Raw genomic sequence first — 16,033 nt, forward strand, 5'->3', positions numbered from 1 at the left:
GGCACATCTTCTCTACCTTTTTTTGGTGTCGATTTCGGATAAAAAGGGTGAGATCACGTGTGCGCTGTGCACATGTGCTGATTGTGACATGTCGACAGTGCTGCGTTCTCTCTTCACGCCTCACCTCAAAGTGAGGCTTGGCATGGCGGTCCTCTCCCGTCAAGTAACGAGGTTACGTAGTTAGTTATCACGTCCCGGTTTACCGTTGTTGCATGTGTCGCTTCGAACAACTCTGGACCCGCCAAATTTCCGCTTATCTACGCACAACGTTAACGATCGTCAGTAGTCGTGTAGATCTACCGAAGGCAGAATTTTCCCTGCTGAACGATTGAAGACTTTGCCGACTTCCAAGAGAGTTTCTGACCCCGGAACAGGAATTCTTCCGCTTCGCCTCACTCCGTCTTCTTGGGTAAGTTTCCATTCCAGTGGAGGGTAATTTGGACGCTACCTTTTCGTTTACGTCCCAATGCTTTAGGTAATAGTGCTGATGTTTCTTGCCTTCACTAGCGTAGTGGTTGCTGGGCTTACGGACTGACTCGAGTGTCTGAGTCGGCGAGAGGCGCGTGAAAGTCGTTGTTAGGAGCATCCACCTTGTTGTCGAGTCTATCAGTTGCCCTTCTTGTTTGGCCATCTTTCATTGGCGTGCTATCGTACTTGCTCGCCGACGCAGGGAAGGTGTTTGTTTTACCGGCAAGTTTGCAAGTGGCAGTACGATAACATACTCTTCATGACAGAAGCTATTTGGCAGTACATGTATTTGCTACATTTTGTCTTCGTTGAATTGCCTTTAGGTCACACGAGATACTTCCGGGCCAAGATGGAGATGTCCATTCGCTTTCTCACCGTTCTACTCCTCGTGGCCGCGGCCGTACCTCGCTCGGACGCAAGCTTCTCTCTCAGCGTTCAGACGCGTCTCGAGAACATCCTGGCACGTATAAAGGTGAGGCGTAGACTACGGACAGTGCACGGTGATCAAAAGGAATTATTGTAAGGTGGCATTGTTCGCTGTGCTTGCGAAATGCCGCGGCACGCCATCAGGGCTGTTCCGGAAAGCCACTGCAGTCGACTCTACTTCTCTCGCGTGTAAAGGATTTCTCGATACGATAATAATTATAAAGAACCATTCTCCATGTCCCTGTCTGAATCCATACACAGTTGACCCTTTGTAGCGAGATGTTTTCGTTTACAACAACAAACCATACAGTAGATCTACGAGAAGCATGACCAAGTGCCCTCCTTCAGTCATGGGTCACATACCACACGGTCATAACATAAGTATCGTGTCCCTGTCAGGATCCGTACACAATTGACCCATTGCGCATTGCAAAATATGGAATAATATGAGTAATGCTTGTGAGTACGCTGGGATCAGGAATGCACTGTTCAACACCCCAGACAACCATGCGCAGGTGGCTGCTGTCTGGGGTGTTCATGGTATAAATTCAGGGCTCACAGCATCACACAAAAGCGTGGGCGCCATTTTGGACAGGCCGCTGTCACACGAGCCAGCCAGCATGCCAGAATCGTGTACATGCGATCAGGCAGATATCTCTGAAAACTTGAAAGTGGGGTGCATTCAAAATGTTCATTTGTACCAATGCTTTTCCCTAGGCCTCTGAAACTCTAGGAACATACTCTCAATACCCATTGTAAGGATTTGTCCGAGAGTTTTTTGTTTTAATCGATACGGTTTGGCATATATATGGAGCCAAAGTATCAGTTGGTGCAGGCGTAATTCTGATTTGGATTATTGTACTAAAATTGAAAAGTCGCTCGGAGAAATTCTTCTAATTTTCCTACTGAAAATTTTAAGCTATTGGCCATCAAAATCGGGCCAGAGACGGGTACAAACGAACATTTCAAAGGCAACCCTATCTGCAGTGCAGCCGCCAGGAAGAACCGCGCGCGCTGCACTTGTTGTGAATGCGGAAACAACACTAGCAGCAAAGCAATTTTTTGAAATGGTTTTGCTACTCGCCTGGCGCTTCATCGCTGTGTCCTCTAGGAGTTATCAAGGCTATGGCAGACCGAAGAAATACATGGCCAGCACAACGGCGAAGCCATTGGACTTGTTCTCTTGCAACGAAACGGAGTGGCGAATCAAATAATTCACAACTCCACATCGTCACCACTGCGCTACACGGCTCTTCGCAGACCAGCCGTATATTTACGTTTACACAACAGGACTTCACGGCGGAGAAACTAAAACTAGAACACGACGTGAGTCATTGCTCCATGCCGTCAAGGAATGCTAGTCCTTTCCCTCTCCCGTCACCCGCGCCTGTGCATCAGCGGCGTAGCTGCCCGGCTGTAGATGTTGAACTCTTTCGTCAACGACTGCAGGATTCTGCTCGGGGCTACTTTTCGCAGGACTCCGTGTGCGGACAGTCTGAATGAAGCCTTCGGCCGACAAGGCCAACACTGCTCGCGAAATAATCCACTTGGAAGGAAACAAGAACTACCGAAATGAAATAGAGATAGTGAGACAGTCTCCGGTCATCTCCTTCACCATTCACGACTCAGTCCTTGTCACAGCAACTAAGCCCAAGCAAGTCAAAATCTCCTTGCGCGACTGCGTTCTACGCCTGCGCTTAGCGGTCACGCGAGTTCGTTTCTATGGTGATCAGATCCAAGATGTCCTCCCACGTAATCGAGGTTTTGGCATGGTTGCTGTGAGCCCTGAAATTACATCATTGTGCAATGGGTCATTTGACCTTTCTGTAGGGGGCTTTCTTCGTACACAACAATTCGTGCAGTATTATTGTAAGGTGAGCATGAACATCAAGCGCACTCTTTCAGTCTCGGGGCCGCATGCTACTCAACTCGTGATGCCAGGCAGGGTGTGCTGCGTGTATGTGTGCGTCTTTCAGAATCTCACTTTCCTTGTCGATCGGGTTGCAATGTACAAATAACTGTTCCCGTTATTTTGTCGTCCTGTTTTTCTGCCGATCCAGTCATTGAGCAATGCAGCCCACAGGCACCGTGGCGGCGGCCATGATTACCATGGTCACCGTCACCATGGCCACGACCATGGGCATGACCACGGGCATGACCACGGCCATCACCAGGGAGGATCGGATGAGGACGTGTTCGGAGGGCTTCTCTCAGTGAGTGACTTTGTGCACATGTACTAGTATCAGTATAACGAAATAACATGTGAACCGCAGTGCTGCTCAATGAAATCCAGTCCCGGCACTCGAGTACAATAACGTATTCGCTGCCTTGTCATTGAGCATTTGTGCTCGTTTGGATTAGCGAATTCAAACAGAATAAAATCTGGTGTAAGCGGTTTTGCATCTAAACCTTTCTGCAAGTTATGCGACTCTTTTCAGAGCTTTCGGTGACAAGAGCACGGAATCAGAATCTTAGCTGGAATAACCCCCCCCCCCCCATTTTAGGCATTTTCAATGCCTAATTGCAACGCTGACGCCGAGACCTCTGGTCGATCGAGTTGCTCCCAGCACACAATACAATGCAATAATGCCCATTCGCACATGATGGCAGGTCCTGGAAGGACCGACAGTGTTTCAATCACGGGGGAGTAGAGTGGCAAGCGAGGTCCTGGCAAGCGAGGTCCTGGCGACAGCGAAAATCTCAGCCGCAGTGGAACACACATGCGTGCGCGCACACACACACACACTCATACTCATACTCACTCTCTCATTCTCTGCCCACAATTACTTTTCCCCAGGCAAACGTAACGGAGTTCGCAAACGGCACCACCAAGGAGAGCGTGGATACTCTGAGGAAGATCAGCGTACCCTGCCTCGGTGAACTACCACTTAGCAAGGGTTTAACTGAAGCTCTCAAGGAGACAGTGCTACCCGAACCCACCATCTTCTTGACTCGTAAGTCCTAGGTACTTAGTTTATTGAAAGTCTTGCCCCAGCGTATTCGCAAGCATTACTCATACAATCCGTTTTGGCAATGCGCAATGGGTCTATACGTCATTGATTTGTTTCAATCACTATTCGATGTAAATCACTACCATCGGAGAAAGGCGTTTTTGCGTTTTTGATTTATTCTTTGAATACAGTCAATTTTGCTAATAACGACTGCGGGTCTAAATACAATTCGCAAATAACGACAGAATTTCCATGCCCAGAGCAAAGTCCCTTCCGACTGTAATACATATAATGAGACTTCTGGTATAAGGACAAGGACACTTTTCTGATGCCCCGCCGAGTGTCGTTATAAGCGAAGTTGACTGTATTCTATTTCATGCATGGTATTACATGTATGTCGGCATCCTTTGTTTTATTCAGAGCTTTGTCCAAGCCCATAAGTTTGTGTGATTTAGTCTGCGCACCTGTGTCTATGTCCATGAATGTGCATGCATATGCAATATTGCTTTATCGATAAACGAGCCCAAAGAAGCTGCTTACCTGCACTTGTCCCTCTGTGTCCGCTGCAGCAAATGTCAATGGCACCAGGAATGTCTCTGTGACACTCTCGTACAAGGATCCTCTGGATGTCGGCGGCGCGGTGTTATGCTCTGCTGTAGTGAGTTCATGTCAAAATTTTCATAAATGATTTTAAGTTTTTTGATTCAAAAATGAAAACACACCTATGTTCACTCTCTGAAAGTTTTGGATTGATGTGTCCCTTGGTACCTCCTTTCCGGGTCAGTTCCTCTGTCCAGGGTCTTATAGAATGAGCTGACAGGCACTCGCCAAATAAGTTTCTATAGGCAGCTGAGCTGAGTAACTGAAATACCTCCTGGTTGGAGCACTACTGGAGAATAACACGGTCAACATCTGTAGACGTCCGAAAAAGTTGGTACTCCACGCCCTCTCCATCACACTCCACCTGTACTTTCAGATACACACTGCGGCACACTGTCTTCCTCAACATACTGTACGGCTTCATATTACCCACACCAAATTTCATCTGCAACATGCTTTTCTCCGCTCTCCTTGTGAATCTAGACTGGATCCGTTCCTGTATTTAGGGTAGTTTAACCCTTTCACCACTGTCGACGTATATATACGTCATGAGGTGTGCACCTGCCCCACTGACGACGTATATATACGTCCTCAGTGTACGTCGCGTTTGTACTGATGCCTCGACATCAGTGGGGCCTGGAACTGTTCCTCAGTGGGCTGAAGACCCTGATCGACGTGTACGCAGCGTATGTGGCCAGTCTGCACAGCAGAACAGCCGCGAGCATCGAGTTTGGAGTGCGTATTTTTGGCATATCGTTCAAATAAATTGTTTTGCTCAAAGTTCGTTTTCGTCATCTTGCCCTGCTGTTTCTCGGCAAGGTAAGTAGCTCAACTACTCTGTGTCGATGGAAGGAGTCCTGTGAAGCAGTGTGAGGCTGGTAATGACTCTGAGGATGATTCTGGAGACAGCGAAATTGTGTCGGAGTCGTTTTCTGAGGATTACGAATTTGCTGCTATTCAAAAAGATCGCAGCTGACTCGGACGCAGGGGATGCTGGAGACCAAAGAGATTTGGAAAGCGATGCTGAAGTCTCTGACACCTAGGCATGGTGTTCTGAGCAGGAGCTATCTGTCGTGAGCCCGTTTGCTGAAGTTCCTCAAGTAAACTGCGATCAAATTTGAAGGTCAGATTTTTGAAAATATTTGAATTTGAAGTCAAGTGTACTGGTCAGACATGCATGCAGATCACAATAGAGATGTGCATACATGTAAATATTGTATGTTGAGTACAGAGCCAGGCACCTACAGGATGGAGATTGCTATCTAATATGAATCCAGAATAATCCAGAATAGTCAACAATTGTGCAATTTTGAACCACTATCAGAAATTGCGCAGCCGATTGTTTCTTGAATTTTCATGCGGCGTACGTACACCGGTACGCAGTATGCACTCGGCTGTTTAGGGAATGCTTCAGACTATTTTGATAGCTGGATTGTCTTGCCAGTGAGTGTCTAAATCAGAGAATGAGCAGCATTGCATTCTCCATCAATATGACTTTACCTGTGCCGCGTACGTACATACGCGTGCGGCCAGAGATGAATCACCCTGGGATGTGCCGAGCACAGTGAGGCAACCGCTGCCACTGCACCGGCTTATATTATAGCTGATGCAGTTGCTGTGGTTGCTACTCCAGTTACTCGGCATCCTCACTGTCCATCATATGGTTTTGTCTTGAAGTAGGTAGGGCTGCTGGAGGATTCAAGCTTTACGAGGCGCCCAAGAAAAAGAAAGACCCATTCTGGATCGCGAAGTCGCATATGATGCAAGCGCCGTATAAAACGAGTTGCTGTACTCTAGTCTAGGTTGCCGTAGAACACCAGGATCATATCAAGCATGTTATATGACATTTCTCCATTCTGAAGTCAACACTGACCAGTTATAGCACTGCTTGCCATTGCTTGTCTGATCTTTGTCGTCAATTGCCTAAATTGAATGAATTTCGAGGAAAAATCGCCGAAAGTCGCATATCTAAATATGGTATTATGAGTCTCGTACAATGAAATCCTACAAAATTTCTTTGGATTCACAGTGCATATGTCCATACCCAACATCTCCAATCAATTTTGGACCAGAATATGCATTTTCAAAAATTGCCATTTTTGGCCCAGTGGGAGGTGATTTTCCGGTCAGGGCTGAAAGGGTTAATGGCACGTAGCAGCAACGAGCTTTGAGTTCATTTCCCGTTTACATGTATCTCGTGAATCTTTACTGACATTTGTTCTCAGCTTGATGCCTTGTGGGCACGGAACATCGATGACCTTCGAGTTCATTTTCCCCGCGAATCTCCTCGTGAACCTCGGCTGAATTTTATTCCTGTATTCAGGGCATGTACAATAATCGATGTGATTTTCCCATGTACAACATTATGTCTCCTTGTGAATCTTGACTGATGTTTTGTTCCTGCATTTAGGGCAGCCTGATGGGTACGGAGTGTGGGGATGTATCCATGAGTGTGCCAGTGCTGGTCACCAGTACAGCGCTAGGGATCACGACGACCTGGGAGATTCCGGACAGCGCCGACTCCCAGGGCAACCTGCTCACGTTCTACATTCTCTTCAAGTGCAAGTTCGTGGACTGAGTCGCTGCTGCAGCGGCCGCGGCGGCTGCGTGCAGGGCTGTGCTGTTGCCCATATGAAAATTGTCTACGTGAACAGCACATCCATGGACATGGGACATGCACGCACCCTCTATCACCTGTTGCATTTCACTTGCGTTCATTTCCTTCTCCTTTGCAGTACTGACATGCTACAAGTACTGCAAATGTTTCACCATTCAACTAAAAAAACCCGAATAGAAAATTTTTGAAAGAACTTTATGAAACCGTTGATCTATCCGACTGTATCTGATAATGTACTGGCTGTACTGTCGGGCCAAACACCCTGGCGCCAGGACCTATGATACTCCTAATACTATTAGTACGTGTACGTACGGTCTGTATGCCTGTACATGTAGATATACATCTACAGTGTAGAGACCGCTGGACAGGCATGCAGTCGGCAGGAGAACAGAAGGAAAGAAGTAATCTTTAACATGCCCGAACTTGTTCGGTGTGCGGTCCGTAGGCGTAGGGTAGGCCGCGACGGATATTGCTGGCATTAAATCGAACGTAGTTAGCACTTTCTGGAAACTGCATGTACATTGTACATGTACATGTACAATGTACATGTACATGTACATGCAGAATTTCGCTACCATAATCCAGCAAGTGTTGCACGAAACTAGCATATTCTTGCGTTAACTAGGATATTATTGCAAATATAGGATTTTCGTGACTTGCAACTACTACCGTGCCTTTGCCTGCTGAGTAATACATGTACTACTGCATCTACAGTGTAGACGAGTCAAACTGATATTGATAAACAAACAACCAAAGACAGCTTGTAAGCTCATTGCCCTAAGCTAAGTTACGAAGTATATGTACATGTATGCCTACATTGTAGCTCATGTACGATGTATGTTATTCGAACGGTTATTAGAACTGACCGGCTACATCATTGCATTACAAAAATGCCTGGTCCACAGACATGTCTCTACCACATAGGCTAAAGTACTAGTAGTACATCATGATTCATAGCCTGGTCTGCATGATTCTACAGTACTATAGACTCAGTAGTACTTAGGTCTTTCCCAAATCGGCCGGCCGAGAAATAATTCGCCGAAAAGTAGCCTTTTCAGAAAATCGCCGATCTTTTGGCCGAATTCTGAGATTTTACCAAGAAATCGCCGAATATACAATGTACATGTACATGTTTTGCAGGGTCGTGACTCGTGGGGAACTGGGCATGACCGCTCGTGCGCGCCTGCATCACGGCCCGTGGGCATTTCCCAAATCGGCCGGCCGAAACATTGGCCGAAAATAGTGGTTTTGAAGAAATCACTGATCTTTGAGCCGAATACGCAATTTTCGCACTGAATTCGCCGAAAATTGATGTTTTAGTACCTCAATACTGTAGCATGCAAATACAATTTCTGTAGCCATTATCTGCGAAAGGTGGCTGCGACTTTAGAGCCGAATTTCCAGCTTTTACAGAAATTTTCAGCCGATTCTGGCGATTTTTTCAGCCGATCTAAAAGCCGAATAGGCCAAAATAAATGGCCGATTTCGGAAAGGCCCAACCGTAGGCTAACGTGGGCCGACGAGTATCACGTGGTAGATCTACACACACTGTATGGATATTTCACCAATTCGGACAAAACCCTACTTCTTGTGAAGCCCGGATTGGAGGAGGAGGCTTCACATCTGTTTGAAGGCACCGGTGTCCGCATTGTCACCGGCAGCACTAAATATCTGGGCTCATACATCGGGGAGCCTGATGATGTTGCCAGCCAAGTGAGGGAGAGGGTTGATGATTGGTGCAAGGAGCTACGCACATTAGCAAAGTTTGCCAGCACAGAGCCTCACGCGGCTTATGCAGCTTTGACTCATGGCCTGCGGGGTCGTTGGGTCTACCTCTTTCGTACGGTTCCCATTCCGGAGGACGCAGTATCATTCAGCGTTGTACAAGGTAATCGAAACTGAGTTCTTGCCGGCTGCAACTGGTCGAGATGCATTCACCACGGAGGATTTGGTGATGCTCAGGCTGCCGACTCGTTTCGGGGGAATGGCCATTCCACACTTTCACAGCATGAGCGGGACAGAGCGCGACGCTTCCAGAGCAATGACAGCAGCCCAGGTTAGTGAAATTCTGCAACAGAACAACACATCATGGACCAAGCAAGCACCGGAACGTGTTCGGCAAGATGCTATGACAGCCAAGAAGGATTTTGCCAGACAACGCGGCACAGCAAGTGAGGCTGAGTTCCGCCAGCTGCGGCAGTCGGCGTCGGCGGATATGGCGCGTCGTTTGGAGCATTTGTCCTCCCGAGGTGTCTCTAGCTGGCTCAACACACTGCCTATCAGAGAACATGGATATCATCTGTCGAAGGGAGATTTCAGGGATGCGGTGGCGTTGCGGTATGACTGGGCATTGGTTGATGTGCCTACTACCTGCTCTTGTGGCCAACCGTTTAGTCCGGCCCATGCCATGTGTTGCCCTACTGGTGGTTTCCCCACCATTCGGCACAATGAAGTTCGCGATATTCTTGCCGACTTACTTACTGAAGTTTGCTCGGATGTCGCTGTCGAGCCTCAGCTTGCTCCGGTTTCGGGAGAGGTGTTTCTGGCAGCCTCAACTATCACCGCCAACGATGCTCGCGCTGATATCCGGGCTCGAGGGCTGTGGACCAGGGCACAGAATGCTTTCCTGGATGTCCGGGTTTTTCATCCCGATGCTCCGTCCTATGCCACCAAACCTCTCGACAAACTGTTGGCGGAGCATGAGAGGAAGAAGAAGCTGCAGTATGCTGAGCGCATCATCAATGTGGACCGTGGGACATTTACTCCACTAGTTTTCACCACGGCCGGTTGTTGTGCGCCAGAGTGCTCCAGATTTGTCAAGCGCCTGTGTGGCCTCATTTCGAGTGGGGACACGAAGTTGTATGCCCAGACAATGACATATGTCCGGTGTCGACTGGCGTTTGCATTGTTGCGGTCGGCGATCATGTGCATCCGCGGTGCTCGATCGTCATATCACCGTCCTGTGAAAGCATTGCGAGAGTTGGCAATCTCGGAGGGCCGGCTGTGAGGTTTTGGAGACGATGGTGAGCAGGACAGTGCCCTTCTATTTTCCTGGTTTTTTTGTTTTGGTGTTTTTTTGTTTTTTGTTTTTTTGTTTCTCTTTTTTTGCGTTTTTTTCACACATACAATTGTTTTCATTTTTTGGTGTTGTGTTCTAATCATTCGCTATGCCACTGTCAATTGTATTCTGTTTGCCCGTAAAGGAGGCCATAGGTTCTTGCTACATGCACTGACATCATCATTGAACAGTTATCACAATTGCATATTCCACCAGCATTGAGTTAGTGCTTACCCTCACACTTCCATTCACACCTTATCCCCACACTTACATCATCTACACTTGCATTGTGTTAGTTATCACCTATGCTCCCCCCCCCCCTATATATACCATGCTATCTACTCCCATTGGGTATCTATTCCTTGACTCATCAAGTTGTTACATGGTGTCAGAAGTCGGATGCTGCAGATTCTGCAGATTCAAGGACCATGGACCAGCTCAAGCCGCCAGAACAGCTCCTGATCAACTGTCCCAATAAGGCGGACGCGTGAAGGCGGTTCAAACAGGCGTTTGAATTTTATTCAATTGCCTCTGGACTCAAGGACAAGGATGGCGCCATCCAAGCCGCGGTATTTCTCCATGTCATAGGAGAAGATAGCCAGAAAGTGCAGTTTGACACAGAGGAGGACAAGAAGGACATTGACAAGCTGAAGGAGAAATTCGAAGAGTTCTGCATCCCGAAAGCAAATACAACAATGGAACGATACTTATTGTTCACCCGGAAACAGGAAGAAAATGAAGACATTGACTCGTATACCATGGAGCTCCGTAGAATGGCGGAGAGGTGCGAGTTTCCAGCCACGAAGGACAGCATCTTACGGGATTGCATCGTTCTGGGTGTGCGGGATGACGGACTTCGCAAGGAACTTCTTCGACGAGACGAGAGTCTAGAAAAAGTGCTGTCCTCCTGCTGCTCAACGACATATTAGACATCTGACCCACGAAGCGGTTGGTTCAGAGACAGACAAACGAGACATCGACGCTGTTAGGTCACAGAAGAAAATACAAGCCAGACCTCCAGTGAAGTCCTGCGGATACTGTGGGGGAACACATCCTCCAAGGCAGTGTCCGGCGTACGGTAAAACATGCACGAAGTGTAGCAAGGTCGGCCACTTTGCTAAGGTGTGCAGAAGTCAGCAAAAGTCACCAGCAGTCACAGCAATAGAGCAGACAGCAGTACAAGAGCAAACCGTTCAGACGCGGTCGTTTGGAACGATCCTAATCGGTTGAACTATCAGCAGACAGATGGAAGAAGACCATTATCCTGAATCAACAACCAACGTTGTTCAAGCTGGACACCGGTGCAATGGCATCCGTACTGCCATTGTCTGTCTTCAGGAGCATACGGCCGGACCAGCAGCTTGAAACAACTACTACCATACTCTCTGGCTTTGATCAGAGCTCGGTTCGACCAGAGGGAACGGCTACTATCAAGACAACTTACCAAAACAAAAGCATACCAGTTACCTATTATGTCAGCCGGAAAGTATCTTGCCCGATTCTTGGGCAGAATGAATGCGAAGCTCTACACCTCGTTCAACGCATATTCCAATCAAGCTCGAAAGCTGACAACCGGGAGAATGTCATCGAGCAATACCAGGACGTATTTACTGGGCAGGGGACGTTCGGTGTAAGCTACCACATTCAGATCGATGCTGACGTTGTCCCTGTCGCACAGCCACCAAGGAAAATCCCGCACAGTCGTCTTCACAAGTTGAAGGAGGCACTAGATGAAATGAAGAAAGGCGGAATCATCACGGATATGAGAGAGCCAGCGACATGGGTCAGCAACTTGGTGATGTCTGAAAAGAAAAATGGCAAACTCAGAATATGTCTGGATCCGAAGCCGCTGAACAAAGCCATCATCCGTGAGCCATTTCCAGCCCCCACACTTGACTACGTCCAAAGCAAGCTGGCGGGCAAGAAAGTAATTTCTGTGCTTGACCAATCATCATCATACTGGCAAGTCAAGCTCAGCGAAGAGTCATCAAAGCTTTGCATATTCAACACCCCATGGGGACGAATGAGATTTCTCCGAATGCCTTTCGGGATACGCTCCGCCAGTGACATTTTGCAGAGACGGAACTACGAGACGTTTGGAGACATCGAAGACACGCACATAATGGTAGACGACACGGTTGTCGCTGGAGAGACAGATGGTGAACATGATGAAGTACTTGAGACTGTACTCGGACGAGCACGAGAGAAAGGAGTCAAATTCAATCCCGACAAGTTTCAATACAAAGTATCGGAAGTCAGCTACATGGGCCACCTAATTGGAGAGGAGGGCATTCGAGCTGATCCTGGGAAGGTCAATGCAATCAAGTCTCTACTATCACCAAAGAATGCCGCTGAGCTGAGACGAATCCTGGGGATGGTCAACTTTCTAGCACTGTACATTCCTAATGAGTCGGCCATTACAGCACCACTCCGGCAGCTACTCAAGGATGACACAAACTGGCTGTGGTGTGAAGAACATACTATAGCCTTCCAGACAATCAAGGAAATGCTGACGACGGCTCCCGTGCTGAAACTATTTGACCCGAAAGAAGACGTCGTGATTCAAGCATATGCATCCAAGGCCAGGACGGACTGGGTGCTTGCCTACTCCAAGCAGGTCTACCTGCTTGGAGTAGGCAAGCACCCAGTCCGTCCTTCGCATATGCATCAAAGGCACTTACTAAGTCTGAAGAGAACTACGCGCAAATTGAGAAGGAGCTACTTGCTATCTGCTTTGCGTGCGATAGATTCCGACAGTACATCCTGGGGCAGGATGTCGTGGTTGAAACAGATCACAAGCCGCTAGAAATCATCCTGCGGAAGCCACTTCATGAAGCTCCTCTGCGCCTACAGAAAATGATGCTACGGTTGCAGCAGTACCAGCTGGATGTCCAGTACAAGAAAGGCGTGGACATGGTGCTTGCAGACCCTCTATCAAGAGCTACAGTAGACTCGGCCTCGCAAACCCTAGAGGACGGCGTCCTGGTCTATGATATGGGCGAGCTCACAGACACCACAGAGGAGAGACTCAACCAGCTAATTGCAGAGACAAAGAAAGACAGTGAGCTGCAACTACTGAAGAAGGTCGTCGAGGATGGTTGGCCGGAAACGTTCAAGGCTACACCGCCCTGTGTCAGACGATTCTGGAGCATGAGGGACAGAATCTCATATTTGGACGGCATCCTCTTTGTGAGTGAACGGTTTATTGTGCCAGCCAGCATGCAACAATATGTTCTACGGATTCTCCACGAATCACACCAAGGCGTGGAGAAGTGCAAATACCGTGCATCGGAATGTGTTTACTGGGCTGGAATCCAGCAAGATATTGAAGACATGGTCAAGCGATGCCCAGTGTGTCAGCGATTCCAACCAAGCAACTGCCGTGAACCAATGCTACCACATGAGATACCAAAACTACCTTGGACCAAGCTTGGGAGTGACATACTGGAGTTCAATGGACGCTAGTACCTGGTCGTAGCTGACTACACTTCAAAGTACCCAGAAGTCAACTGTCTAGGCACGACCAAAACCTCGGCAGCTGTCATTACCAAGCTCAAGAACATCTTCTCTCGCCACGGCATACCGGAAGTCATGATAGCAGACAACATGCCATACGCGAGCAAAGAGATGAAGGAATTTGCAAAAGAGTGGCAATTCAAAATAGTCACAAGCTCACCGACATACAGCCAAAGCAATGGAAAAAGTGAAAATATGGTGAAAATAGTGAAACGAATTATGAAAAAAGCGCTGGAAGACCACTCAATGGATCCAGAGTTGGCGCTGCTGAACTATCGGAACACCAGAATCTCCGGCACAGAATACAGCCGAGCACAGGTGCTCATGGGACGCAGGCTGCGGGACCGACTGCCAATGCCAGCGAAAAAGCTGGAACCCAAGACGGTGGACCCTGCGGCAGGTCTTCAAAAGCAACAAGCTCGCCAGGAGTACTACTATAACCGAACTGCAAAAGAACGACCAGAATTCAGGCCAGGTGACGATGTGCTGGTTCGTGAACGAGAGAAATGGACACCTAGCAGTGTTAGAGAACAACATGAAGCGCCAAGATCATACATACTGACAGATGGAAGAAGGCGCACATCCCGTCATCTACGCACCAACTACGAACCTAAAAATGATGACAAGCAGGAGTCGGCAGCGCGCATGCCGGATACGAGTGATGACAACGTTCCCTCTGGCCCGGAGAGTGTGGGTGACGGCATGACCCCTCCGGAAGCAACAGATGACGCGGATAGATTGGACAGTCCGGAAGAGCCTCGCTATCCGCAGCGCAATAGAAAAGAAAAGAAGGCAGATGACTATGTTTACTACTAGTACAACATGATTGAGAATCTAGACACGCATGCGCAGCTTGACCTCCATGCATCAGCCTATTGGACTTCTAATATTCCCTACATAGTTCATCTTTTACTAGACCTTGCCTGTATGCCTACTCTTAACAAGGTACACTCCTAATCATTAGGGAAAGGAGAGATGTGACATATTCCACCAGCATTGAGTTAGTGATTACCCTCACACTTCCATTCACACCTTATCCCCACACTTACATCATCTACACTTGCATTGTGTTAGTTATCACCTATGCTCTCCCCCCTATATATACCATGCTATCTACTCCCATTGGGTATCTATTCCTTGACTCATCAAGTTAGTTGTTACACTTGCTACATGCACTGACATCATCATTGAACAGTTATCAACTTATCACACTTGCACTGCACTGACATCATCATTGAACAGTTATCACACTTGCACTGCACTGACATCATCATTGAACAGTTATCACACTTGCACTGCACTGACATCATCATTGAACAGTTATCACACTTGCACTGCACTGACATCATCATTGAACAGTTATCAGTTATCACACTTGCTACATGCACTGACATCATCATTGAACAGTTATCACACTTGCACTGACACTGACACTCGCTGGTGAGGATGAGAGATTCTTGCATTCATCTACACACACGTAAAGTACCCACGGATTACGTGGGACTAAACCAGTTCAGTTACCTCTAGCTCTGTCCACGACGTCGACAGTCTACTACATATACAGTACATGTACAATACACTACGGAGGAACACGAATCCGCGATTCGTGTTCCGACTATTTTTCCGAACGAAAAATGCGAAAGTTCGAAAAATGTTTGCGAACGCGAACGCGAATTTCGTCTTGCTAATCCTCCGTACAGGCAGCGTACCTGGCCGTTCTTCGACCTCACCTCAGCCCAGCTTAGTCATCAATCATGTTCTGTCTTCGTCGCGCTTGGGATTCATTGGGGGAAATCCCGTCAACAATACCTCTCTGAAGTGAAGCCTTGGAAAATCCATGTACAGTGGTGTACATGTACATGACTGTATTTATAAAAAAGAAAAAAAATTAATAACTACATACATTCAGTACTGCTGATGTACCAGTCTAGTACTTAGTAGTAGGCTCTCGATCTCTACTACTACTAGTACTACTAGTAGTACTAGTAGTACTAGTACTTAGTAGTACTAGTAGTAGTAGGTCTACTAGTACCGTAGTAGTAGTAGTAGGTAGACTACTAGTAGTAGTAGTAGACCTACTACTACTACTACTAGTACTACTAGTACTACTAATACTGTAGTACTAGTAGGTCTATCATCGATCATGACCATGATGTCTACTCTGAGCGGGTAGATCTATGCCATTAGAGAGGTTAAGTTACACGTTTTTTGCCCTTTTTCAAAACGCGGTGCAAATCTCACGTTACGTGTAATTTTTAGAGGTTAAGTTATACGTGCGACGTGACGTGAAATTTTGCCTGGCAGGATTCGGGTTTAGTTCGCACAAATATCAAATCTTCCAACAAACTCGATAAATTTCCATAAAATTCCGGAAACTCACACAAATTCGGTCGGGAT

At 47.5% G+C, this 16,033-nt stretch overlaps 1 protein-coding gene and 1 long non-coding RNA gene across 2 annotated transcripts; one reads left to right on the forward strand and one right to left on the reverse strand.

The window, feature by feature from the left end:
• The first annotated feature begins 270 nt into the window (after positions 1 to 270).
• On the forward strand, positions 271 to 7,272 carry LOC135812098 (proton-coupled zinc antiporter SLC30A5-like). Its single transcript, XM_065325427.1, has 6 exons — positions 271 to 409; positions 792 to 940; positions 2,955 to 3,107; positions 3,692 to 3,848; positions 4,415 to 4,503; positions 6,856 to 7,272. The coding sequence occupies exons 2-6, from the start codon at positions 818 to 820 to the stop codon at positions 7,021 to 7,023; spliced, it is 690 nt and encodes a 229-aa protein (XP_065181499.1). The 5' UTR covers positions 271 to 409; positions 792 to 817; the 3' UTR covers positions 7,024 to 7,272.
• A 6,165-nt stretch (positions 7,273 to 13,437) lies between these two features.
• LOC135812099 (uncharacterized) lies at positions 13,438 to 14,684 on the reverse strand. Its single transcript, XR_010552748.1, has 2 exons — positions 14,649 to 14,684; positions 13,438 to 14,397 (listed from the first exon to the last, which is right to left on the reverse strand). It is a non-coding gene; the product is annotated as an uncharacterized LOC135812099 (long non-coding RNA).
• Positions 14,685 to 16,033: the final 1,349 nt, after the last annotated feature.

The sequence above is a fragment of the Sycon ciliatum genome, chromosome 3 (assembly GCF_964019385.1).
Source record: "Sycon ciliatum chromosome 3, ocSycCili1.1, whole genome shotgun sequence".
In the NCBI taxonomy this organism is placed as follows: Eukaryota; Metazoa; Porifera; class Calcarea; order Leucosolenida; family Sycettidae; genus Sycon; species Sycon ciliatum.